The sequence below is a fragment of the Mobula birostris genome, chromosome 7, assembly GCF_030028105.1.
Source record: "Mobula birostris isolate sMobBir1 chromosome 7, sMobBir1.hap1, whole genome shotgun sequence".
Classification (NCBI taxonomy): Eukaryota; Metazoa; Chordata; class Chondrichthyes; order Myliobatiformes; family Myliobatidae; genus Mobula; species Mobula birostris.
In genome coordinates this window covers 68872073-68897087 of record NC_092376.1, presented here as the reverse complement: position 1 = coordinate 68897087, position 25015 = coordinate 68872073, and the positions used below count along the sequence as shown (strand labels likewise).

Below are 25015 nucleotides of genomic sequence, written 5' to 3'. Positions count from 1 at the left end.
ATAGTTATAGATGCCATCATTCAGATGAAACTTTAAATCAAAATTCTGTCTACCCGCAGGTTCCATGGCATTATTCCAAGATGAACTAAATACTCCTCTGTGGTATCCTCCATTTGAACTAGTTATTTATGTAATATCACAATGTATTCTGTGATTCCTTGCTCTGCCTGTATTTGTTGGGCCTTGATTTGTATGCCCATAAAATAATGTTTCATTGCCTTTAAGGGTTTTGAAATGGTGCTGAGATCATGGATCTAAATTGAAAGATTTGCCCTTTCTTCCTTGGCCTTCCTAATATTGAAAATGGATTGAGTTATTAATTTGAATACTTATTTTGGAAATTAATCAAAATGAATAGGACCACTGGGGCTGTTCAGAAGGACAAGGAAAGATAAATTTGGGTCATTCCGTGCTGTTGCACATAGAGAACTCTTCATAATTGTCTAAATGGCATTTCCAGTACTTGTTCAAAGAGTGTCTTTTTATAAATGGGAATCTTTTTGAACAGAACCATCCTGACAATGGAGAAATTTTAAAATGGCTACTTGTTATTTGTCTTGAGATACAACCTCTGTAAAGCCATCATGGATGCCAAGAGACAATACAAGTCCAAAATCAAGTCCCAGATCAACTACTATTTGTGGCAAGGCTTACATTCTATAATGGGCTACAAAACAAAATTGTGCAGCATCACCCATAACAGCGCATCCCTTCCTCAGTGCATTCTCTACACACTTTGAACAGAAGGGGATCAGAATGTTACCATTGGACAGCCGTCAGTGCACCTGATATACAGTCAGTGTTCAGATGTCTTCCAGGGAGTGAAACATCTAGCCCAGATGGTGTCTTTGGCTGTGTTCTTTGATCCTGCACGGATCTGCTGGCGGGTTATTTGCAGACATTTTTAACCTCTCCTTGCTTTACCCGAGAATCCCATTGGCTTTAAGAAAATCACTATCATCCCAGTACCTAAAATAAACAAAGTAACGTTCTTTATGACTACTGCCCAGAGGCTCTGTCACCTACCATCATGGCATGCTTCAAGAAGCTGGTTACGGCACATATGAACCTCCTCCTCCCAGATAACCTTGACCCACTGCAATTCACGTACCACTGAACCAGATCCTGAGCCGCTACTTCTTCAAAGAAATTCAGCACGTCCCCATTGACCTTCATCAAATTTTACTGAAGCACCATGAAAATCCTATCCAGATTCACCAATAGCTTGGTGTTGCAACTACTCTGCCCACGACCACAGAACCTGCAGAGAACTGTGGACGTAGCTCAGCACATCATGAAAACTAGCCTCCCCTCCATGGATTCTGTCTACATTTCTCACAGCCTTGGTATAGAAGCCAAAATAACCACAGACCCCACCACCCCAGACATAAACACGAGGAATTCTGCAGATGCTGGAAATTCAAGCAACACACATCAAAGTTGCTGGTGAATGCAGCAGGCCAGGCAGCATCTCTAGGAAGAGGTACAGTCGATGTTTTGGGCCGAGTCCCTTCGTCAGGACTAACTGAAAGAAGAGCTAGTAAGAGATTTGAAAGTGGGAGGGGGAGGGGGAGATCCAAAATGATAGGAGAAGACAGGAGGGGGAGGGATGGAGCCAAGAGCTGGATAGTTGATTGGCAAAAGGGATATGACAGGATCATGGGACAGGAGGCCCAGGGAGAAGGAGAAGTGGGGGGGGTGGAACCCAGAGGACGGGCAAGGGGTATAGTCAGAGGGAGATTCTTTTTTTCTCCCCTGCACCCCCCCCCCCCCTCCAAATCAGAAAGCAGATACAAAAGCCTAAAAACACACTGCCAGGCACGAAGACAGCTCCCATCCCACTGTTTCAAGACTATTGAGTGGACCTCTTGCATAATAAGATGGACTCTTGACCTTACAATGTACCTTATTATGTCCTTGCACCTTACTCCCTGCCTTCACTAGATTTTCACTGTAAGAGTTTATTCTGCCTTCTGTTATTGTTTTCACTTGTACTGCCTGAATGCACTGTTGGAATGAAATGATCTGTATGGATGGCATGCAAAACAAGTTCTTCACTGTATCTGGGTACATATGGCAATAATAAACCTACTTACCAATTCACTTTATTAATGTCTCCAATAATATTTACTGAATGTTTGCAGAGTATGAAGAGGCTTTCTTAAAAACAATGGTCTGCGGTTTGTTTTACAGCAGCTTAAGCCTGTGAATTACAGTGGAGCTGGGTCTGATCTCTCCCCTCCCCCTTTCTCTCTCCGCTCTCTCTCTGATCTATTTGGCCTATGTAGTATTGGTTGTAAAAGAGAGGTGGTTGTTTGCAGGAAGTTGTTCAATGTTGTCGTGGAAGATCCTTTGGTATAAAAGAAACAGTGTTGAATAAACAAACCAGCACCAAAAATGAGCCCGTTAGTAATAGTCTCCAGGTTCAGGGACCTGACCACAGCAACCAGTACTTGTGTAGGACCTTTAAAATAGCGTAACATCATTTGATCTGTTGTATGAGTACTATCAAATAAATCTGCAACAGAACAACTTGAAATTTTAAGCAAAACTCAGTCAAAAAGGTTGGTTCTAAGGAAGGAAAGAGCGGTGAAAGAGAAAGACCACAGTCTGTGCAGATTGGAAATAACATCTCCTCCTCACTGACAGTCCACACTGGCACACCTCAGAGATGTGCGCTTAGTCCACTGCTTCACTCTCTCTGTACCAGGGTTTCCAATTTTTTTTAAGCAATGGACCAATATCATTAAGCAAGGGGTCCATGGACCCCAGATTGGGAAACCCTGGTCTACACTCATGATTGTATGGCTAGGCACAGCTCAAACACCATCTATACATTTGCTAATGACATAATTGTTGTTGGCAGAATTTCTTTGGCGATGAGAAAGAGTACGGAAGTGAGATAGATCAGCTGAGTGCTGTTGCAGCAGCAGCCCTGCACTCAGCATCAGTGAGACCAAGGAGCTGCTTCTGAACTTCAGAAAATGGAAGATGAGGGCATACACACCAGTCCTCATTGACAGAATTGGAAAGGGTGAGGATTTTCAAGTTCCTGGGTGTCAACATCGCTGAGGATCTAATATATTGATGCAATTACAAAGAAGGCATGGCAGCAGTTATATTTCATTAGGAGTTTGAGGAGACTTGATCTGTTAACAAAGACACTGTGGATAGCATTCTAACTGGTTGCATCACCATCTGGTATGGAGGGGTCTCTATACAGGATTGGAAAAAAGCTGCAGAGAGTTGTAAACACAACCAGCTCCATCATGGGCACTAGCCTCCCCAGCGTCGAGGACACCTTCAAAAGCCGATGCCTCAGAAAGGCAGCATCTATTAATAAGGACACCCATCACTCAGATCATGCCCTCTTCTCATTAAGGAGGAGGTACAGAAGCCTGAAGACACACACTCAATGTTTCAGGAATAACTTCTTCCCCTCTGCTATCAGATTTCTGAATAGACAATGAACATATGAACACTATGCAAGTATTTTCCCTCTCTTTTTGGCCTACTTATTTAATTTTCTTATATAGTATATACTTAGTGTAATTAATAGTTTTTATTACTATGTTTTGCAATGTACTGCTACTGCAAAACAACACATTTCATGACATATGCCAGTGTGATTAAACTTGATTCTGATTCTGACCTGGTTAATTTACAGATTGAGTCAGTGGTGAGGAAGGCAAATACAATGTTAGCATTCATTTCAAGAGGACTAGAATCTAAAAGTGGGTGTAATGTTGAGACTTTATAAGGCATTGGCCAGATTGTAATTGGAATATGGTAAGCAGTTCTGGGCCCCTTATCTAAGAAAGGATGTGCTGACATTGGAGAGAGTTCAGAGAATATTCACGAGAGTGATCCTGAAAATGAAAGGGTTAGCACTTGAGGAATGTTTGATGGTTCTGGGCCTGTACTCACTGGAGTTTAGAAGAATGAGAGTGGTGGTGAGGGGGGAGATCTCATTGAAACCTATTGAGTATTGGAAGACCTAGATAGAGCGGACGTGGAGAGGGTGTTTTCTTCAGTGGGATAGTCGATGACCAGACGGCACAGGCTCAGAATACAAGGACATCCCTTTAGAACAGAGACAAGGAGGATTTTCTTTAGCCAGAGGGTGGTGAATCTGTAGAATTCAGTGACACAGATGGCAGCAGAGGCCAAGTCAATGGATATGCTTAAAGTGGAGTTTGATAGGTTCTTCATCTGTAAGGATATCAAGCGGTTACGGGGAGAAGGCAGGAGAATGGGGTAGAGGAGGATAATAAATCAGCCATAATCAAATAACAGAGCAGACACAATGGGCTGAATGGTCTAACTCTGCGCCTTCTTTGAATATCTTCACTGTGCAAGAAGAGAAAGCCATTAGAGGATTATAATATGGTCTTTGTGAGCTTGCTTGTGGTAATATTCAATCACTTTGCTTTCTTTTTGGACACGCTGGAGTGTTTTTTTTAGAGAATCTACAATGCTGTTGTGTATTCTTAATGCAAAAGTAGGAATGCCTTGCTCAGAATTTGTATTTCTAAACATCTTTGGTAAAAATCATCTGGGTAGAAGCCTTAATAAGTTTGATAAAGACGATTATTTCTCTGTATGTTTGACTAACTGGATGCCATGGCTCTGTAAAGGGCGGCATCGTGAACAGCATATTTGTTAATGGTCCAGCAATTGTGAGATTGTTATACAGAGCAATATCAATAGATAAGAGTAACCAGTATCTTTAACTGATTATATTCGACATGCTTTCAACTTGTACAATTATTACTTTTATATGAAACCATGGAAATAACATTGACAGATTGTGAAAGACTCAAAATAGCCTTAAACTTTCAATACAGATATTTTTCTCAACACAATTAGAACAAACAGTTTGACATTCTAACTGGATTTTGTAACAATGACGTAGAATTCTGATGTTTGAAACAAAGCTCAAGTAATTTGTATGATCGAATTCTGTTGGGAGTTAAACGATATGCATACAGATGAAGGGTCTCAACCCAAAATGTCAGCTGTTTACTCATTTCCATAGCTGCTGCCTGGCTTGCTGAGTTCCTCCAGCATTTTGTGTGTGTTGCTTTGGATTTCCAGCATCTGTAGATTTTCTTGTGTTTGCATATAGACTGGCAGTTTTGAATATTATTAAACAATTATTAACTGAGAAGATGCTTATAAAGGAAGGGACGGACATATGCTTGTGTGTTCCTTATAAGGTTGAACACAGAAGCAATAGTTTCTGAAAGATTTGCATAAAGTGTGAAGTATACTACATGTTTTAGGATAAAAAAAAATTTATATCAATTTCTTTCAGAGGCATGTTGAAATATCAGACGAATTTGAATGAACACACCCCTGGCTGCATTGATCCAAATAAAACATTAATTGATGATATCCCTGTATCTGAATATCCACCAGAAAGCAATGTGGAGCCAGAGCCTGGGTTGGAAAACAACTTCCAGAGGATCTGTACTGAAACCCCAAAATTTCAGTCTAATTTACAAGAGGTATGTAAGATTTGGGTATTTAGACTGGCATATTGATAACCTAATTTTGCCTTAATGATGAAAAATGTACAGCATAGAAATAGCCATGAAGCTTACTCATTTTATGAACCACTTCCATTCTGTCTCATCTATTCTACAGCATAACTTGCTATCTTCCTTTTGAACACCAGTTCATTGAGCTAGTTTTAGCCATTTAGTCTGGGGGAAAAAAAAAATGACAGGACAGAAACAGAATTAGAATCAGGATCAGGTTTAATATCACCGGCGTATGACCTATGATTTTTTCAGTTATTTTTGTTTTGGTTCAGTTTCAAAAATACTACTTTTTTCCCTCTAATTTGTTTTTAAAAAGTTGTATGCATGTCCCTTCTTTCAAGAAATTGTACATGCCAAAGGTTATTTTTGTTGTTTGGTGCTTAGTGTTAAAACACCTTTAGGTTCAAAGGTCCAATTTCATGTCTGAGAAATGTATACAATATACATCCTGAAATGCTTTATCTTCACATGCATGAAAACAGAGAAGTGCCCCAAAGAATGAATGACAGTTAAACGTAAGAACCCCAAAGTCCCTCCAGCTCTCCTCCCTCTTGCGCATCAGCAGCAGTGAGCAACAATCCCCCCCCGCCCCCACCAGCAAAAAAAAAGCCAGCATCGGCACCACCACCAAGCACTCAAGCGTGAGCAAAGCAATAGCAAAGACCCCAAAGACTTCACATTTCACCTGGCATTCAACATACAGCAGATTCTCTCTCCCACTAATAAGGGAGAAAGGTGTCTCCATTTTCCCAGCGAGCAGGAAGACATAGCAAACAACTCGCTGGCTTACGATGTTAGAAGTCCATTACATTGCTTTTTTTGAGCTCTGTGCCTGAAGATCGCAAAGATCCTGGGTCTTCGGGTGCACAACAGTGCATTTTCCAACTCTCCGTGACACCGACCCTTGAACTGCCCGTCTCCAGAGCCCTAAGTTCTTAGGCTTCCAAATCTGAGCCGGTCTCTCAGGTTGAACCCCTGGCATGCCAAACAAACGGCCAGTCCTGAAACTCCGAGAATGGGTCCCATTCCCGCAAAGAACCAAAGTCAGCGTGTAAGTCCAGGTCAGGGTCTTCAAAAGAACCCTGAAAGTGAAAAATAAAGGTATTAAAGATGGAAATAGAGCTGTTTCTGAAAATGCAAGCAAAGCAGTCGCCGTTTAGCGCCATCTTAACTTCACTCCACCACCTTCCGCGACCCATCAGGGCAGAAAATTCCAGAGATTCATCACCTTTTATGAGAAGAAATTCATATGCAAATCAGTTTTAAATGGCTGCTCTTCCCTCTTATCTTGATTGGTAATCAAGGTTCCTTTTGTCCTGTGGAGGCAAAGGGTTGGTTGTCATTTTGGGTCAGGACTAAGAGAATAGAGGGAAGATAAGTCACTATAAAGAGAGAGGAGTGTTTCAGAAGCTATTAGGTGATAGATCAGGTGGGACCAGGTAAGGTAGGAGATAATGTGTTTTGAGAACAATAAGATACACATAATCTCTACATTTCATATTTCCTTGTAATATTTCAGCCCATATAGACTATGTTGACCCAGGCAAGCAATTCCATTCTTCATTAACTTTCCATGTAAACTATACAGCACTTATTCCCATTAACTTCACTCACATTCTGCTGTTCACCTGGGGGAAAATTTACAAAGGTTAATTAACCAAGCAACCAGCAAGTCTATGGATCAAGGGAGGAAACTGGAGTTCCTAGTGGAAGCTCACGCAGCCTCATTGATAGTATGTAAAATCCATACAGTCAGTTCTGGAGGTCTGGATAAACTGAGGTACTTAAACTGTGAGGCAGCAACTTTACCTGCTGTGCATTGTACCACTTAAAGTTTCCATAATTAGCTTAACATTACCAGAGAATGTGCTTCATCTTTCAACACTCCAAACTTAAAATTCAACCAATGTTTTGAGTCCACAACAGATATGCAACTTTCTTTAATGAAATGCATTTGATATTCAATGTTACAATTTAAATACTGATCACATAAATATCTCTTAAATTGACTAAGAATAAAGCAAAACTATTATGTTTTAATAGTGAAATAACACTATTGCATTTTAAGCTCTGAAAAATTAAGTAAGTATGTACTTTTGTTATTGTGACTGCCATTTAAGAAGGCACCTTCTTTGTTCACCAAAAGCAATACTTGTAATAATGACGAATATAAGTTTTGCCACTCTCCATTTAAATTATGAAAAATGCTCAACCTTGCTCAGATTTGACCAGAAGCTCAACACTGTTTAGGTGGAACTATGTCTTTGGGTGTAGATTATTTTTTAGCTCATGTTTGTAGCTGAAACTAACAATGAAATTATTGGAAGAACTGATCTCCACACCAGGCTTGTCATTTTTTCTAATCACAATATTTTCTTTATTTTTAAGACATGGTTTTGGGTGTCTGGTCCTCTCTGTCTCTATTGTGCAGAAAGGCTGTATCGATATATTCGGAGCAATAAACCAGTTACCATCATCTCAGTGAATTCTCATCCCTGTGATGTGATAGAGGTACGAATGGTAAAAGATAACTTCACAGCAAGGCCAGGTCAGGTAAGTTCAAATAACAAGTGAGTCATTTCTGAATACTTGCTGTTGTACAGACTTGTAAGATAATGGAGCTGAAAGAGTAATAGTTGCAATTGAAGGATGTCCTCTCATTAAAAGTTGTGGTATCCAACTGTATTGTTGTGGGACACGATTTGGACACCAAATTTTCCTTCTTTTGAATTTAGTCAATATCCTGCCTTGATTTAAAATAATAGAGAGAAAGCTGTATAATTTAGACTTGTAAGGAGATTTAAATTAATGTTATACTCAAATAAACTCCCAACAGAAGGAAAACTAATGGTCATTTAATCTCCAAAATATTCATTGCAGAATTTTTCCAATGACCTGAATAAATCTTTTTGGAATACCACATGGACTACAAATTTTATTGAGCAGGAAAAGATGTGTTAAAATAAGGCTGAAGTAGAGGAACCTGGCATGGAGCCTCAGACAGAACTAGCACTGAAATTTTGCTACACACTAAGAGCCAAGCATTGTGTGTACTTGAATAGACCTTGTGTACTTTGTGCAAAGATTTCATATTGGCAGAACAAACATGGGAGATCAGATTGATTGTGGGGTATCGGCAGAAAGGGGCCAGAGAGGACTGTGCCTAGCACTGTGGGCCTGGAGCATTGGAAACATCAGAAATCAATGGTCTGGAGCAATGATATTTTATGGGGGAGTGTGTGGGAATACTCGTTCTTGACACATAAGAAATTGTGGGAGCTGGGCATGGGGCAAGAAGTTACTCCGGCTGGGTGGTTTTGGGGTCAGCAACAGACAGGAAGCCATTTATTGAGTGAATCAGAAACTGTTGGAATGTTAAAGGATGTAAAACCGACTGTAAAAGAAGTGGAAACATAATCAGAAATGTTTAAATCACCAGGAGCTGTGTATCAGAATTTGCAGAAAAATAAAAGGTTTTCAGATCATTGCAACAAAAAAATATCGAGTGTCAAATTTCCAAAGGACAACCAATAAAAAAAGGATGGAAAAATAGTTGCTCCAATATAAACAGGATATAAAATCAACTACAAATTATTCAACCAGAAAACAAAATTATGCCAAATTATTGTAAATGAAGACAGCCAATTAAAACTTGGATTAGTGAAATGTAATCTAAGTGCTGTAACATTTCACTGGGAAATGTAGTAGTTGATTATGCTTTGGTTTCCACAAGGGATTAATTTCAAAATGTGATGGGTAAGAATAAAAAAAATCTAATTGTCCTCATCTTTCTGGCAAGAGGTTGAAGACTAGGCTTGTGGTCAAATGGTTCTGGCTGATTCAGTCTGATTTGAGTGTTTAAGGTGATTAATAGAAATAAAATGAAGCTATTACCCTTAATGTAGAAGTGGAGAATCATGGGAAGAGAGGGTATAGCTTAAACATTTGCAAAGTTCTGTCAGAAGAGACTACACAACAGGGGTAGTAGAAATTTATAACTCTTTGCCTAATAGGATGTTGGGGTAAAATCAAAAGTAAATGTGAAAAATAAGGGTGATGCATTTTTTTGAGGCTATTGTATTAAGAGTTTACAGATATGCAGGAAACTGAAATTAACATACAGATCTAGCAAGATCTAGTTGGAGAATGAAAGAGGATCAAGAATTTTAAGTCTTCATGATACTTGTCATATGGCTATGCTTTGGTTCTCTTCACTTAGTGAATTGCAAGATTTGAATGTGATATTTAAGAAAGAAAAATCCAATTTTGTCCTCGTATTCCTCATAAACATCAATTATTTTTGGATTAACTAATTCCTTCTCTCCTCACATTTTATTTAGTACATTGTTCTGCACTGTCCAAGTGTGTCAGCATTTGAGAGCCATCCATTTACTCTCACAATGGTAAGTTCAATCCTTCCCGTTACACTTCTTAAAATCAGATTTTAAAGAGGTGCCTTTGCTTTTGAATTGTTAAAAATACACATTTTTCTGATCATCCAAACCAGATTTTGAATTTTGAGTGTCTTGCTAGTGAAAGCGTGACCGCATCTTGAAGGATATTCTAATTCAAATTAACCTTAAGCTGACATTTGTGACCAAAGTAGAAAATAGTGCTGCTGATTCGAAATATTTTCAGAGTATTTGACCTTAATTTAATGGCTCCCCTTCCTCCAAACGAATAGTATCAATGCAAGCCATCCCTGAGTTGTGAACATAGATGGCTTAATACATTGCCTTTATTGATTCTGAAAGAGAGCCATTTATGGATGGCCATACATATAAACAAGTTCCCACAGGGCTAAATTCAAAACTCCACTGTACATTCATTCATATAAATGACAGAATTGTTTTCTTCTCTCTAGATTTAATAATTGTACTTTCTTATCAGTCTTATGTGCCTTGGATGCCATTCATTACAATACTGGTTAGGTACGGTTACCATATCCAATGATTTTTGTGTGCTTTTGACGAATGGAAATAGTCAACTTATGGTGCCTTTGAAAAAGAGACCTGTTTGCGACAAAGAGCACAGTTGAACTTTGAAGATCCACTGAAGTTAATATTTCATTAGTTCTGATTAAGCATCATTGATCGAGCATGTTCATCTTTCTTTGCTCTCCATACATGCTGCCAAACTGGTTGAATATTTCCAGTATTTTCTAATTTTATTACAAATACCTGACTAGTAGAAGACACTTAGTAGTATTCTAGTCTGTGTGCCAGAAGGCTATATAGGTTTAAGTCCCACAACAGAAACTTGAGCATTAACTCCCATTCTGAAACTACAAATTAGTACCAAGAGTATATTGCAAATGTTGAATGAGGCAACTGCCATCCCAGTTTATGTAAAAGCTACTGTTTTTAAAAAAGAATAATTGTCAGTATTATGGTGCATAGTTTTCCCCACAATCAACACTGCAACCATGTAGATTATCTGGTCATGTTATTACTGTCTGTGGGTGCTTCCTTTTCTGAAATTGAACAAAATTTTCTACAGTAATATCTGCACTTCAAAATAATGCTTCGACAATGAAGAGCTTTAAGATGACCTGAGGCTTTAGAAACCAACATTGTCTTTTAAATATAGTATTGGAAAGCATTATTTCATGTCTTTGATCCAGGATATATTTTGTGACTGAACTTTTGAATACATATTTACAAACCTGTCAATGTGTGTAAGTCAGTCTCCTGCTTCAGGGATAATGTGACATTTATATTTGCAGAGAGTGTTAATGGTAGTTTTGTCAAATCATCAGGGAAATTTGGGTGTTATGTAAAAGCCTGTGTGTCATTTAAGTCTGAATTGTTTCATCCTTCTATTAAAAATAATTTCACAGTTTATCTGCATTATGGTTCTATTGAAAAATGCATGCAAAGTCTGGGATCAAAAAATTGACAAAACACAGATAAATGTCTGTTTGCCCCAAACTAGTAAATTGTTCAAGCATGTAGTGATTTGAAACAAAATCAAGAATTTTTAAACCATTTGGAAACACTCATTTAGAAGTGAAAATAAGTGAATTATTAAGCTATATCCTATTTGTATCCCAGTGGAATGATATTTGTTGAATTATGAACATACAGTGTAGTTGTGGCAATTCATATGTTCAGTAGTTTTACTTTGCTGTTCTGTAAATTGTCATTATTACCTTTAATATTGCAGCAAAATATTTACACAAACAAAATCTGGTTTTGTTTCAGTGGACGTGGTGACTCAATATAATTTTATTCTTTACAAGCTGTATCTATAAGTTACAATGCATATCTAAATATAGGTTCTGACATTTTGAGCGCAGTAACTTCTGGATTTTTTTTTTTACTTTGGTCAAGAAGAACTGCAACTGACCAGTTATAGTTTTGAAATAAAACGGGCTGGAGAGAAATCTGTGACACAAAATGTCATCCTATATTAATGTGCATGAGATATCATTTTGACAAAGTAAGATAATCATAGGTATGCATGTGCCCTCATTTTGTGTTGTTGTCTTCATTATGTACAATGTCATATGACATAGGTGATCATGTTTCATGACCAAATTTGTTCTTGGCAAATTTTTCTACAGAAATGGTTTACCATTGCTGCTTTCTGGGCAGTGTCTTTACAAGATTGGTGACACCAGCCATTATCAGTAATCAGAGATTGTCCAGCTGGAGTCAGTGGTCGCAAAACCAGGACTTGTGATAGGTAAACACGAGGAATTCTGCAGATGCTGGAAGTTCAAGCAACACACATCAAAGTTGCTGGTGAACGCAGCAGGCCAGGCAGCATCTCTAGGAAGAGGTACAGTCGACGTTTCGGGCGGACACCCTTCATCAGGACAAAGGGTCCTGACGAAGGGTCTCGGCCCGAAACGTCGACTGTACCTCTTCCTAGAGATGCTGCCTGGCCTGCTGCGTTCACCAGCAATTTTGATGTGTGTTACTTGTGATAGGTACCAGCTGCTCATACAACTATCTACCACCTGCTCTCATGGCTTCACATGACCCTCATCAGGGGGCTAAGCAGGTGCTACATCTTGCCGAAGGGTGACCTGAATGCTCTTGGAGGGAGAAAGTGCCTTGTACCTCCTTTGGTGGAGACGTATCTCCACTCCGCCACCTATATTTTGCCTATATAGGTATCAAAAGTGTATTGTTCAATACTACTGTATACTTAGTGGTAAATTATAACCTAGTAAGCTTTCACAAGCTGAAGAACGGCAAATGAAAAAGAAATACTCAATGACTTGTGACCAAAGGCCAACATTTCCTACGGTTTCTTAATAGATTAGATTAAAGATCTAGATATATGAATGAATTTGAGTGAGCTGACTTAAACATGGTATCTGTAATGCTGGACTAAGCTGGACCTAAGATGTTGCTGAAATTCTGGTATGTTCTACTTTTACTAACAGTTAACAGGATTTGGAAGCTTCAAATGGGTGTTCACTTTATTCTTACAGCACATCAGGGAATTGCTTGCTGTATCGACACATATGATGATATCATTATAACCATTGGCTTCTTTAAACTATGAGCTCATTTCTGAGATACTGTAACTTCCAAAGAGAACCAAGTACCTTTGAATTACTTCATCAGAGACCCATTGCTCGATCTTGTATTTGCTCATTGACCTGATTATAGGGGATTTCAGTTAAATAGGCCATTGGTTCATCGGTACAGCCACTTACTTGGGTCAACTCTTAAAGAACAGAAACTAATTGAGAAAATAGCTGGGGTTCCCTTCATTTATTTAGGACACTATGACACTATGACACTTAATGGGGACAGGAGACTGTTGCTGAACAGTTTCTAATTAGCATCAGTCACGTGTACTTGTTTGGCCATTAGACACTACACTGTGCTGAGAACAAACAGTTCTTAAATACCATCAGTTGCATATGTGTTCAAAAAGCGGGCTCGTGGTCAAGTGGTTAAGGCATTCGACTAGCGATCTGAAGGTTGTGAGTTCAAGCCCCAGCCGAGGCACCGTGTTGTGACCTTGAGCAAGGCACTTAATCACACATTGCTCTGTGATGACACTGGTGCCAAGCTGTATCGGCCCTTACCCTTCCCTTGGACAACATTGGTGTCGTGGAGAGAGGAGACTTGCAGCATGGGCAACTGCTGGTCTTCCATACAACCTTGCCCAGGCCTGCGCCCTGGAAAGTGAAGACTTTCCAGGTGCAGATCCATGGTCTCGCAAGACTAACGGATGCCTTTATTCAAAAAACAGTGATTTTTGTCACTGATAGCTGGCAAGAAATAAGCAGAAAGACAATTCAGAACTGTTTTCCATGCTTCAGTTTCAAACATTCAGGCTTGGAGATGCCAGAACCAATCAGGAGTGAAAGTAAAATGATTTCACTACTTCAGCAAGTTAGAAACTACAAGGAATTTGAAGCTATCAACAATCGTCTTGAATGTTACAATGAAAATGAAGATTTGAAGGATGCAACCTTGAATAGCATTGTGTGAAGTTATTCCATTAACTGCACTAGGAGTCTACACTGATTTTGTTCATTTACAGTCAATTAAAAGAACACGGCAGCGTACACTGAATTAAATCCCCTGTTGATAATTATTAGGAACTAACATACACTGTATTAGTATTGATAGTGATATAATTTGTTTTTTTCATTTAAATACATAATTTGTTACTCAGTTAAATAGTACTTTTATACCTTTATAACTATTTCTATGAAACTTCAGCTAATTGGTTTTAATTGGGCCAAAATGTACTGGTCCCAGTTCATCCCAATGAACTGGACTCGACTCAAATTTTCTCATTCATTGATTTTTTAAAAATTTCAGCAATAGACGTCATTCATGATAATATATATTATCATGACCCAACTCTGCTCCCCTCTATGTAATAGTGGAAGGACCACAGACTGTTGTCCTTCCTCACAGAGCTTCAGCATTGGTTGCACTGAGTTTCAGTGCATCTCTCAGCATGTACTCCTGCAGTCTGGAGACTCTGCCAGTCTGTAGTATTCCTCTACAGACATCTTCCTGTGTTGGAAGACCAACAGGATTTGGGCAGACCACTGGGTATCCTTCGTTGAGTTGATGACCTTCCAGTGGTGCTTGATACCTGTCTTAGTGTATCCCATAGATCAGAGAGTCCTCTGTTACTCATCTGATGGGGATGAACTGGGACACAAATGATTGCATCCATTTCCACACCCTCTTAGCAAATCATCATTCTGCAAAGAAGTGGGTGACCTTTTCTTCCCCAATGCTGCCATCCCAAGGGCTGTGTACATTGGGGGCGATATGTTGTCTGAGGAAGAAAGCATTGACTGAGGGGGTACCTCTTACTAGCCAAGTGAGATCTTGGTGCACGTTGGTCAGATCTGGTCATGGGGTTTGAACCATTGCTTTTCGCTTCCTTGAAATATTGCTTTCCACTTCATGTACTCTCCTTTGCCTACTCTTCTAAGTTAGATTGTCCTTTGACTGCAGGCTATTATATTTTGAGAGGTACACTGGATAACATCGGTGTCACGGAGAGGGTAGACTTGCAGCATGGGCAACTGCCGGTCTTCCATACAACCTTGCCCAGGCCTGCACCCTGGAGAGTGAAGACTTTCCAGACGCAGATCCATGATCTTGCAAGACCATGACCAGCATCGCCCCCTTTGAAATCTGAAATGCAACACTCATTGTGTCTAACAGCTTTGATGAAATTGTCTCTTATGCACAGGTGAACTTGTCTTTGTTTGCATAATCCCAAAACCCTTGAGAACTATAATACCTTGATATGCCTCTGAGCTCTATGATATAATCATTTTCTCAATTTCTCAGTTTTTGATTCGGAGTGTTGAATTTATAGTTCTCCATTTACTCAAGCAGATGTGGGTTAGAGCATTATTCAACTTCTGAACTATTGTATCTCTACAAATGGGATATCCATAGTTTTCATCAGATACAGTAAAATAGTGCTGTAATACGCCTTGGAGTTAGTTTTGATGAATTATACTTTCTTTCACATTCAATAATCTTCATTGTTAGCATAGTCTTCCACAATAAGATTAGCAATGGCTTTGGAAAAAACAATATCTCCATTCTCTCTCTGTAGAATGTGAATGGTTCTGAAATCTTGTTCTACAACACTAGGCTGTTGAAGAAACCTGTTTGTGCTTGACCTGCCATTTTCTTCCATTTCTGCCAACTGGTTTTGCAGTATCAAACCTCCTCTGTGTTTGTGCTTCTACCACTTGTACCACTAAATTGCAGGCACAAAGTTGCTTTAACTTTATTAGAAAACATCTGGTGTAGTTTGAAGAACAGCTGCTGCTTTGAAAGTGCTTTTTTTATTTATCCTTATCCTTAATCATCAGGCTGATAGATCACAAATGAAATGTATGTAAGTGGATCTGTAGTCAAGACGCTGAATCTTAAGGGTCCATTTTCAGTTATTTAAAAGTTTTTCTGTGCCATTTTGCAGAGTCCATGGGGTATGAAGATGGCTCCTAAAGACAAAACAATGTAATTTTTATAATTCTGATCACCAATCATAATGCATCCTAAGGCTGAACACTGTTGGAACACTGGCAAGTTCTATGTATCAGAGGCTTCAAGTATGAGTAACCTTATTAAGGAACTCCCCTCATACACATGGCTAGCATTTTGTGTACTACTACATATTATTGTATTGATGAGATGTGTGTAGTTAATGTAGTTTAGGTGTACTTCAGTATAGACTTTGCAATGGGAGATTAGTCAGAAGGTAAGATGACAAGAATGAAAAACAATTTAGCAATTTGGATCTGAAGCTAGCTTGATGATAGGAGGTAGAGGGCAATGTTCCCTCTAAGGTGTGCACGTGTAGAATTTAGACCACACACAGAAGGTTATCACCCTCTATCTCATTGGCATGTTGAGTATATTTCACTATTGTTCACAATCACATTTCTTTTTACGGTTTCTGATGTGATGGTGATGTGAAGTAGTTGAAACATGGAATTCATCACCTCAGAGAATCTCCTCACATTTAAAAGTAGTATTTAAGAGGCACTTCTTTCAGGTGCTCATCTGCAAGTCAAGTTCTGGAAAATGGGAATAGTAGAGGCAGATACTTGATCGCTGGCAGTTACAGGGATTAAAGGGTCAGCTTCTGTGCTGTATGACTAGGACTCTAAGATGTTAGGTGTCATCTTAAATAAGGAGTTCAGTGAGCAAAGACTGAAAAATCAAATAAATTAATGGTTAGTTGCATTTGCAACTATATTTATGTAAATAGTTAGGCAATTACATAATTGAATATATAGTTGTGGATTTAAATTGAGAAAATGTCACATCACATAATCATGCAATTGCAGAAAATGAAAGAACTTTGACTGAGTAGCAGGAAATGGAGAGTAGGTATTAAAGGATATTTCTCTGGTTGACAAAATAATGAGCAGTTGCCAGAGGGATCAGAGCTGTGGCTTCATCTGTGTATAATTTGTAAGAATATCTTGGATGAAGGCATTGAATGCATGGTGGTTAAATCTGCTTATGGTACATTATAGAAGAGGAAGTTGTGAAGTGGATACAAGAGGAAATAGGTGTGTTAGCAGAGATCTCAGAAATAGAATATATGCAGTTATTAATCATAAAATCTAGGTGGATTTGGGTTTCCTCATGAGTAGAGAAATGAGGCTTATACTTGTGGAGTTTGAAGAATTGAACATGAGGCTTTTAGTTGTTGGAGTTTGGAAGAACGATATGCAACACACTTGACCATTGCTACATTACCATCATGCCTACTGTTTCAGCTCTTGACCTCATTTCAGGAAATCTGATCATTTAGCTGTCCTCCTCCTAGCTGTGTAGAAATGGAGGCTAAAAAGTAAGGCACCAGAGTTAAGGACAACAAAGAGCTATTCACAGCTATTCTTGCAGATATTTAAATGAAAATAAACAAATACACAAGTTTTCAGGATCAGGGATGTCTCAGATTGGGGCCACGACACGACATTCTAAAGGGTGAAGGTGAGCAGCCAGAAGTCTTGGTACATATTGGCACCAATGACATACGTAGGAAAGGTGAGGAGGTTCTGAAGAAATGTCTTGGGGAACTAGGTAGAAAGCTGATAAGCAGGACCTCCAGGGCAGTAGTCTCTGGGTTGCTGTCTGTGCCACACACCAGTGAGGGTGAGATTAAGATGATTTGACAGATGAGTGTACGGCAGGGGAAGGAGTTGAGATCTCTGGAACATTGGGATCTCTTTTCGGGAAAGTATGACCTGTACAAAAGGGATAGGTTGCACCTGAACCCAAGGGAGGCCACTCGCAAGGAGATGCTGAAGATAGGGCAAAATTGCAGTCAACAGGATGACTTGCAATGTAAGAGAAAGGGTTGATGAATACAGGACTGAAGGTGTTATATTTGAACGCATGCATTAAAAAACTAAGGTAGATGAATTTGTAGCAGAGTTACAGATTGGCAAGTATGATGTTATGAGTATCACTGAATCATGGCTGAAAGAAGATTATAGCTGGGAGCTTAATGTCCAAGGATACACATTATACTTAAGGTACAGACAGGGAAGCAGAGAAGGTGAAATGGATTTTTTTAGATTATGAGAACACTCCGTCCTGTTTTATTGTCATTTAGAAATGCATACATACATTAAGAAATGATACAATGTTTCTCCAGAGTGATATCACAGAAAACAGGACAGACCAAAGACTGACACTGACAGAACCACATAATTATAACATATAGTTACAGCAGTGCAAAACAATACCATAATTTAATGAAGAACAGATCATAGGCACAGTAAAAAAAAAAGTCTCAAAGTCCTGAGTCCCCGATAGCAGGTGGCAAAAGGGAGAAACTCCCTGCCATAAACCTCCAGGCACCGTCAACTTGCCGATACATTGAAAGCACCTGACCACAGTCGACACTGAGTCCATCCGTCCGAAAACTCCAAGCTTCCAACCAGCCTTCTGATACAGCCTCCCGAGTGCCATCCTCTGCCGAGCACCTTCGACCTCTCCCCGGCTGCTAAAGCAAACAAAGCTGAGGATTTCGAGGCCTTCAGCTCCCGGTTACCACACAGTAGCAGCGACAGCAAAGCGGGCATTTCAGAAATTTTCCAGATGTTCCTCCATGCTCACATCTACCTCCATCAAATCAGGATCGTGCACAGTCCCCTACTTGACAGATAACAGATATCATCACCGAAGTTGCCACACGCGCTGTTGTCATGCTGCCATCTTCTCCCTTCTCCCGGGACGAATTTGTTGGTAAAAAATGAAATCAAATCATTAGAAAGAGCTGATATAGGATTGGAGAGTGTAGGATCATTCAGGATAGAGTTAAGAAACTGCAAGGGTAAAAAAGATCCAAATGGGAGTTAAATATAGACCCACAAACAGTAGTAAAGTGGTCTACATAGACTACAAAGGGAGATAGAAAATGCATGGGCAATGTTGCAATAGTCATGGGGTATTTCAATATACAGGGAGTTTTGGAAAATCAGGTTGGTGCTGGATCCCAAGAGGGAACTTGCAGAATGCGGACAAGATGGCTTTTTAGAGGAGCTCCTGGTAGAGCCCAATAGGGAACAGATATTCTGGACTGGGTGCTGTGCAACAAACCAGAATTGATTAGAGAGCTTAAAGTAAAGGACACCTTAGGAGACAGTGATCATAATATGATAGAATTCACATGAGAACACGTAGCCAACATATATGCCCCCTCTTTAGCATTTATTAGAGCAAAAATTAGTGGGAAGTTAAAGGATTCAGAAACTTTTAAAAACCAACAGAAGGCAACTAAAAAGTCATAAAGAAGGAACAGATGGAATATGAACGTAAGCTAGCCAATAAAATTAAAGAGGATTCCAAAAGTTTTTTCAGATATAAGGTGTAAAAGGGAGGGGAGAGAGTAGATATCGGACCTCTGGAAAATGAAGCTGGAGAGGTAGTAATGGGGACAAGGAAATGACAGATGAACTGAATAAGTATTTTTTCATCAGTTTTCACTGTGGAAGACACTAGCAGTATGCTGGTAGTTTGAGAATATCAGGTGGCAGAAGTGAGTGAAGTTGCCAGTACTAGGGAGAAGATGCTTGGGAAACAAAGTTTTGAAGGTAGATAAGTCACCTGGACCAGATGGTCTGCACCCCAGGGTTCTGAAAGAGATGGCTGAAGAGATTGTGGAGGCATTAGGAATGATCTTTCAAGAATCAGTAGATTCTTGAATGGCTCTGGAGGACCAGAAAATTGCAAATGTCACTCCACTCTTCAAGAAGGGAGAGTGGCAGAAGAAAGAAAATTATAGGCCACTTAGTCTGACCTCAGTGGTTGGGAAGATGTTGGAATCGATTGTTAAAGATGAAGTTCACTTGGAGTAGTGGTTTAGATGTAGTTTAGGTACTTGGAGGCTCATGTTAAAATAGGCTGTAGTCAGCATGGTATCCTCAAGGGAAAATCTTGTCTGATAAATCTGTTGGAATTCTTTGAGGAAACAACAAGCAGGATAGACAAAGGAGAATTGGTGGATGCTTTATTTTTTTTTTTAATTTTATGATATACAGCGCAGAATAGGCCCTTCTTGTCCTTCGAACCGCCCCCCCCCCCCCCCCCCCCAGCAACCTCCCGGTTTTATTTAATTCTAACCTAATCATGGAACAATTTACAATGACCAATTAACCTACCAACCAGTATGTCTTTGGACCATGGGAGGAAACCAGAGCACACGCAGTCAGATGGAGAACGTACAAACTCCTTACAGGCTGTGGCAGGAACTGAACCTGGATTGCTGGTACTGTTAAGTGTTGAGCTAACCTCTATGTTACTGTGCCATCCAATGCTCCCATATTGTATACTTGGATTTTCAGAAGGTCTTTGATAAGAGACTGTACCGGAGGCTGCTTAACAAGTTAAGAGCCCATGGTGTTACAGGAAGGATACCAGCATGGATAGAGCATTGGCTGAGTGGCAGGAAGCAAAGAGTGGGAATAAAGGGAGCCCTTTCTGACTGGCTGCCATTGCCTAGTATTGTTCCACATGTGTCTGTGTTGGGACTGCTTATTTTTCCATTATATGTCAGTGATTTGGATGAAGGAATTAAAGGCTTTGTGACCAAGTTTGCAGACGATATGAAGATAGGTGGAAGGGCAGATAATGTTGAAGAAGTAGAGAGGCTACAGGTGGACTTAAACTGATTATGAGAATGGGCAGAGAAATGGCTTAAGGAATTCAGTGCTGGGAAATGTATGGTGATGCACTTTGTTAGAAGAATTAAAAGCAGAGACTAGTTTCTAAATGGATTCCCTGAAGTTTCATTTGCAGGCTGAGTTAGTGGTGAGGAAGACAAATGTGATGTCAGCATTCATTTCGAGAGGACTAGAATATAAAAGCAAGGGTGTAATGTTAAGTCTTTATAAGGCACTGGCGATACCTGACTTGGAGTATTGTGAGCAGTTTTAGGCCCCTTATTTAAGAAAGGATGTGTTAACATTGGAGAGTATTCACAGAAATGATTCCAGGATTGAAAGGCTTATATGAGGAGCATTTGATGGTTCTGGGCTTGAACTCAAGAATGAGAGGGGATCTCATTGAAACCTATCGAATGTTGAAAGGCCTTGACTGAGTAGATGTGGAAAGGATGTTTCCAGGGGTGTGGGAGTCTAACACCAGTGGACACAGCCCCAGAATAGAGGGAACATTTATTTAGAATGAAAATTCTTTAGCCAGAGTGGTGAATCTGTGGAAATCATGGTCACAGGTGGCTGTGGAGGCTAAGTTACTAGGTATATTTAAGGCAAAGTTTGATAGATTCTTGATCAGTCAAGGCATGAAGGGATATGGGGTGAAGGCAGGAGGTTGGTGCTGAGAGGGAAACAGATCAGCCATGATAAAATGGCAGAGTAGACTCAATGGGCCAAGTGGCCTAATTCTGCTCCTATATCTTAAGATTTTACAGTGTTATTTCAAGAAAAACCATATACATGAACAAAAACTTACAAACTATGACCAAAAGACAACAAATCATGCAAATAATGAAATAAAAATAAGTACAAACGTTTGTAAATAAATAACACCGAGAACATGAGTTTACAGTCCTTGAAAGTGAATCTATAAATAGGGGAATCTGTTCCACATAGAGGTGAGTGAAATTACCTACACTGGTTCATATGCCTGATGGTTGAAGGGTAATAGCTGTTCCTGAACCTGGTGGTGTGGGACCTAACGCTCTTGTATTTCCTACTCGATAGTAGAAGGAAGAAGGCAGCATGGCCTTGATGATAAAGGTCTTGATGATGGATTGTGCTTCCTTGTGGCAATACTCCTTGTAATTGTACTTAATGGTGGGGAGGGCTTTGCCTGTGATGAACTAGTCTGTATCTGCCACTTTTTGTAGGCTTTTCCATTTAGGGGAATTGGTATTTCCATACCAGGCTGTGAATCAGTTAGGATATTCTCCATTGTACATCTATAGAAATTAATGGGCCAGACAGCATCTATAGAGGAAAGTGGACAGTTGATGTTTCGGGTTGAGATCCTTCATCTGGACTGAAAGAAAGAGGAAAGGTAGCCAGCATAAAAAGGTGGGGAAGGGGTCTAACAAAAGCTGGCTTTTACCCTTCGAAGAATATGTTGGCCTGGGAACTTTTTTTTTTCCTTTGAATGCTTCCCACTGTGTAGATGAGTTTTTCTACAAGTCAGTGGTCACAATCTACAATTACAAGGTCTTTTCATATATTAATAAAATTGCCCCTTCCCCAGTTTAAAACTTTTATTACTCACACATCCCTATCATTTTCCATAAGGACTTTAAAATGGGCACCATCTCCAAAAAGGTCCTCCAGTGACACTCCATCTTGTCTACCTACATTCTCTGAAATAAGGGCCAATAATGCTCTTTTCTTCTTTTTTCTTTGTACTTATTGCATCAAAAAGCTCTCCTGGAGACACCTCAAAATGTCAATCCATCTAAGCCTTTAATACTGAGAAAACTTAGGAAGTTGAAATCGCTCAACATAACAACCCTATTTTTATTGCACCTCTCTGATATCTGCTGATATACACGTTCCCCTATCTCCTGTTTATTATTTGGAGGTCTGTAGCGCACACGCACACATTGATAACACTCTTTATTTCCAATCTCCCTGTAGCCTCATTTGGGGAGCCTCTTAAGATATTCTCCCTCAGTACTGGAGTAATACAACCTTTGACTAGCAGAGCAGTACCTCTCCCCTTTTCCTCCTTCCCCTGTCTTGCCTGAAATTTCTATGCCCTGGGGTAGACCTGTCCAACTGTCAACTAGATCTCATTGATGACAACACTATTGTAAACCCCTGTATTAATTAAAGCTTCAGTTCACCTGTTTCACTAGGTATACTGGTTGCATTAAAATAGAATTCAAATCCCCTTGATGTTTACTAAATTGCTATTGGATTTTTTATTTGTCCTCTGTGATTGTACCTCTCAATCTGAAAAACTACTCAGAGAGCCCTTACCTTTTCATGTTTAAACCATCCCCTTCAGCTCCAGCTAATTTCCCAGAAATAAATGTTAGCCCCGCACATCCCGACCCACCTATAAAGTTCGCAGTTCCCCAGAAATGTTTCCAAAAATCCAGGACCTTCAACAGCCTCACATTTATCCAACTTATCCATATCTATAGTCATTATGTCAAGGATGAACTTAAAAGTTAAATTGCATTTTGGCTGTACACTAAAGAAACTTAATATATCCCAGACACACAGTTCTTTGTTGCTGCCTGCAATTTTGCATAGGGAAGCTGATAAATTCACTACTATAGGTTAATACCCCTTATCTGAAATTCCAAAATCTGAGATCTGAATATTTTTGAGTGCTGACATGACATCACAAATGGAAAATTCCACAAGACACTGGGAAGGTTCCCTGCGCACCACACACAGTTCTCAGAAGTGACCTCACATATGTAATGAAGTTAATAAAAAATGGAAAAAAATGCTGCAGAAAGCACAAAATAAAGATCTTGAACATATATTGAAGGAGTGGATTCATCAGCATCAGTGTGAACATATGCTGCTTAACGGCATGTTTGATACAAGCAAAGATCTATCACGACAAACTATAAATTGAAGGTAATTGTGAATGTTCAGTAGGCTGGTTGCAGAAATTTAAGAAAAAGCATAGCATTAAATTTTTAAAGCATTTGCTGATCAGGAAAATCTAACACCAGAACAAGTCTATGATGCTGACTGTTTTTATAGCTTACATACCCATAAATTTTTAAAGCACTGCTGATGAAAATCTAATACCAGAATAAGTGAATAATGCTGATTATTTGTATACTTTATGTAAAACCTAGCTGCAACACAAGCCCAAAGCATAATCGATCCACCCCCGTGCTTAACAGTTGGAGAGGTGTTCTTTTCATGAAATTCTGCATCCTTTTTTCTCCAAACATACCTTTGCTCATTGCAGCCAAGAAGTTCTGTTTTAAATTCATCAGTCCATAGGACTGGTTTCCAAAATGCATCAGGCTTGTTTAGATGTTCCTTTGCAAACCTCTGACACTGAATTTTGTGGTGAGGACACAGGAAGGGTTTTCTTCTGATGACTCTTCCACAAAGGTCATATTTGTGCAGGTGTCACTACACAGTAGAACAGTGCACCACCACTCCAGAGTCTGCTAAATCTTCCTGAAGGTCTTTTGCAGTCAAACAGGGGTTTTGATTTGCCTTTCTAGCAATCCTATGAGCAGCTCTCTCAGAAAGTTTTCTTGGCCCTCCAGACCTCAACTTGACCTCCACCATTCCTGTTAATTGCCATTTCTTAATTAAATTACAAACTGAGGAAACAGCTACCTGAAAACACTTTGCTATCATCTTATAGCCTTCTCCTGCTTTGTGAGCATCAGTTATTTAAATTTTCAGAGTGCTAGGCAGCAGCTTAGAAGAGCCCATGGCTGCTGATTGTTTTGCTGATTTGGTTTGAGGAGTCAGGGTATTTATAAAGCTTTGAAATTTGCGTCACCTGGCCTTTCCTAACGATAATTGTGAATAAGCCATAGCCCGAACAAGCTAATTAAGGTCTGAGACCTTGGTAAAAGTTATCTGAGAGCACAAATCTCTTGGGGTGCCCAAACTTTTGCATGGTGCTCCTTTCCTTTTTTTCACTGTAAAATTGTACAAAACAAAAATAATACACTAATCTTGCTTAAAATGTTGAAAAGAATGTTTCATCTTTAACTTTATGACTTTTGGAGATCAGTTCATCTTCTACTCGCTTAACTATTCACCGTAACAGGAATTTTGACCGGGGCGCCCAAACTTGTGCATGCCATTGTACTTGTATATTCAGAGTCTGAAATAATGGCACTTCCAAGCTATCTTATTATATAATCCAAAATCCAAAACACTGCTGGCCCCATGTGTTTTGGATAAGGGTACTCAACCTGTATTAGAAAATTAGATTTATACTGTGAATAAATCTGGGAGTGAAGGGCACGTTTGTGTGCAAAATTTTAGTTATCTTCAGAGCTAGCCT

At 39.5% G+C, this 25015-nt stretch overlaps 1 protein-coding gene across 3 annotated transcripts in view; it reads left to right on the top strand.

The window, feature by feature from the left end:
* Positions 1-25015, top strand: part of LOC140200275 (NADPH oxidase 4) — a 148545-nt gene that overhangs the window by 61889 nt on the left and 61641 nt on the right. For all 3 annotated transcript variants that reach the window (XM_072263364.1, XM_072263365.1, XM_072263363.1), the window contains 3 exons: positions 5318-5510; positions 7935-8099; positions 9887-9949. In XM_072263364.1, the coding sequence (XP_072119465.1) occupies positions 5318-5510; positions 7935-8099; positions 9887-9949 (421 nt within the window). The remainder of the gene's footprint in view (positions 1-5317; positions 5511-7934; positions 8100-9886; positions 9950-25015) is intronic.